At 35.7% G+C, this 3,214-nt stretch overlaps 1 protein-coding gene across 1 annotated transcript in view; it reads right to left on the minus strand.

The window, feature by feature from the left end:
• The window catches only part of LOC107747644 (transcription intermediary factor 1-alpha-like), a 20,863-nt gene that overhangs the window by 4,035 nt on the left and 13,614 nt on the right, over positions 1-3,214 (minus strand). Inside the window, exons 11-14 of the mRNA XM_016562237.1 lie at positions 2,424-2,538; positions 2,223-2,268; positions 1,052-1,187; positions 571-791 (exon numbers count right to left, since the gene is read on the minus strand). Coding sequence (XP_016417723.1) covers positions 571-791; positions 1,052-1,187; positions 2,223-2,268; positions 2,424-2,538 — 518 coding nt within the window. The remainder of the gene's footprint in view (positions 1-570; positions 792-1,051; positions 1,188-2,222; positions 2,269-2,423; positions 2,539-3,214) is intronic.

Raw genomic sequence — 3,214 nt, forward strand, 5'->3', positions numbered from 1 at the left:
TATGGGTCACCCTAATTTATAATCTATTGCTAATCGATGTATTCTTTTCAATGTAGTGGAACATATTTTCTGCCTCATTCTGTGACAAGAAGCCTCATCAGATCACAAAAGGAAGCATTTGACTGGTGTTGTGGAGTAAAAAGGTTATAATTTTCTCTTTTGTTGGACAACAGGTTTAGAAATGTGAATACAAGGGAGGTTTAGCTTTAGGCATTTTAATTTAAGCATGTTTAGCTTAGTTAACGGAAGGCTACCCTGCTGCCATCAGAGCAAGTGTAATTACTGCATTCACGCGCATGTGCTTATTTTCATCAGTGATGATGCTTCTAACGTCCGTTTCGGAGAATCTGAGGACAAATATTTCAATGGATCGCTCAGGCATGGCACTGAAATGAGGCACCGAAATCGATTCGGTTCTAGTACATACTGGGTACATAGGTACCGGGTTTCGGTACCCAACCCTAGTATGCACACCAAATTAATTATATATTAAAAAAATTTATATTAAATATCTACAGTTTAATTATCAAATCGGTTTAATTTATTATTTTCAGTTGGATCATCCGATACCTTGGAGATGTATTTAGAGTGGGGACATGGCAGCTGAGATGGAAGACTTTCGGACATCTGTCACAGCAGAGCAGTTGTCCTCCATTCTGGCACACCGCGCACCAGTCCTCATTGGGGTCTTCATCTGCTTCTGGGGTCTTCTCTGACTGCTGCTCACCTTGTGGCATTTGAGACTGAACCCCTGTGCTGTCTGGAAGACTGGCTTTAGCGCTGGTCTTTACCTACAGTAACACAAAATAAAACAAAAAAAAGTATGTATATGTAAAAAGTGTACATGTATTGTGAAAAACTGTGATTTGTGTGTACCTGACAAAATACTGTACGTGAATTTGCTAAAGATTTATCCAAACAATTTCCTGCAGTTGCGGTTTTAAAAACAGTTTTTGGTCTATTTGGTTGTCAACCAAATGTCAAATCCGAATAATTCTGATGTTCAAATCTATTCCTTCCGTGAGCTGGTGTGGAATGAGTAAAATCTTACAAAATGAACTTCATCGTCATCCTCTGGTTCATCTTTGATGACAATGACCGGCCCTGGAGACGTCCTGCGTCTCCTCTTGGTGGAAGGGTTTGATGGGCCACTCTGCGGGGCTTCTACGCGCTTCCAGGAGCCAGAACTTGAAAAAAAAAATAAAATAAAACAATGACTAGATGTGCATTTTGTGAAAGAAACAGCAAGGTAGTAAAGGCAGTAAAAGCTTTTCATGCTGTGAAACAAATTTATTAATGTAAATCTAGCAACTTTGTTTTTATATTTTTATTTTTTAATTTATGTAAATGTATAACACTATGGCCCTGTTTCACAGACAGGGCTTAGACTACGCCAGGATTAAGTCTTAGTTCAATTAGGGAATTTAAGTAGCTTTTATAAATGTGATTTAGAAAAACATTACTGGTGTGCATCTTGAGACAAAACAACAACACTGACAAAATTTAAGATATGTCAGTGCAACTGGCTTTCAGTTAAAACAGCTCAAACATGCATTTTAGTCTAAGCTTAAGCCTTGTCTGCGAAACCAGGGGTAGGTTTTATATCAGCTTGGCCTTAATCTGCCGTAATCAATCTTTCTATATTATTTTCCTTATTTGGGGAGTTGTGGATAAAAAAAAATAGATACCATTTTGTCGTCAATATCACACTCCCCTACTAGAAATGTACAGCGGCAGTAAAGAGAGATGCCTGGATATAAACAGTACTAACGACTGGTGGATATGTAGCACACATTTTACCTTTTTGCCTACTAATTTTTTATTTGATAGGTAGAGTCTAGCTGGCTAGTTAAATCAGAGTATTTCTTTACAAGCTCTAAAAGAAATCTACTAAGGAAACAACCATCTACACTATGATACACTTTCATCACCTCTCATTTACATCCTTGACTTGGTCTACAGATGCTTATAATAATTCAATATGCAGATAAATGCAAGAATGAAAATCAATCCCAAATCAGAATGCAAATCATTGCAAGTTGATAAGACATTTTCACATTTTTATCTTAAATCTTTCAAGTACAACAAAAACCTATACAAAGCAAAGTAAAAAAAAAAAAATATGTTAAGCATTTCTGGATGAACTAACTATAGAAGAGAACAAGAACCTAACGACTCAAAAGAACTCAAAACTTAAAATATTTAAGAATAAGAATATTTACCTGGTCTTTGGTTCTGATGAGGTGACGGACATTTGTATTCCTTGTACTAAAAGTGCAATAAAATCAAGACAATATTCAGTACTGTAAGACAAAGCATTTGATAAACACAGAACTAGGCAGCAAGCCTTAATGTCTCCAATCAACAAGACAAGACAAGGTGGTCACCAATAGCAGCCATTCGTTTTTGCTGATGAAGCGTACCAGTTCGCTCTGTAGGTGTGGAGAGGTGACTGGGTTGATAACTGGGCCTTTGAGCAGACAGCAGCATGCTGGGTTCACATCTCCTGTTCAGGTACGACGTTACCTGCATGTTTTGCTTAAAAAAAAGCAAACAGAATTTTGCATATGCATTATTAAATATGAGACTGGAGTAACAGCTGCTGAAAATTCAGCTTTACCATCACAGAAATTGATTCCGTTATAAAATATATTTACATTAGTGCTGTCAAACGATTAATCGCGATTAATCGCATCCGAAATAAAAGTTTTTGTGTGTGTACCGTGTATATGTATATATAAATACACAAACATTCATGTATATATTTTAAAAATATTTACACACACATATTATATATATATATATATATATATACACATACATACATATATTATACATAATGATCTGAAACATTAAAGTGTGACAAACATGCAAAAAAATAAGAAATCAGGAAGGGGGCCAACACTTTTTCACACCACTGTATGTGTATTTATATATACATTTAAATACAGTATACACAGTACACACTAGGGGTGGGAATCACCAGAGGCCTCACGATACGATATTATCACGATACTTGTGTCACGATACAACATTATTGCGATTTTAAATATATTGCGATATTCTGCGATATATTTGTAATTTATTACCTTTTTCCAACTTCAAATTATGTCCACAAACGAAAACTTTGGCAACATCTGTTTTAACTAAAAAGAAACATTTCTCACTTCAGTTTTATTGTTGCAGTGCAAAATGGGATTGTCAAGCAGACAAA

Source organism: Sinocyclocheilus rhinocerous, unplaced genomic scaffold (assembly GCF_001515625.1).
Source record: "Sinocyclocheilus rhinocerous isolate Xijiao unplaced genomic scaffold, SAMN03320098_v1.1 scaffold2604, whole genome shotgun sequence".
In the NCBI taxonomy this organism is placed as follows: Eukaryota; Metazoa; Chordata; class Actinopteri; order Cypriniformes; family Cyprinidae; genus Sinocyclocheilus; species Sinocyclocheilus rhinocerous.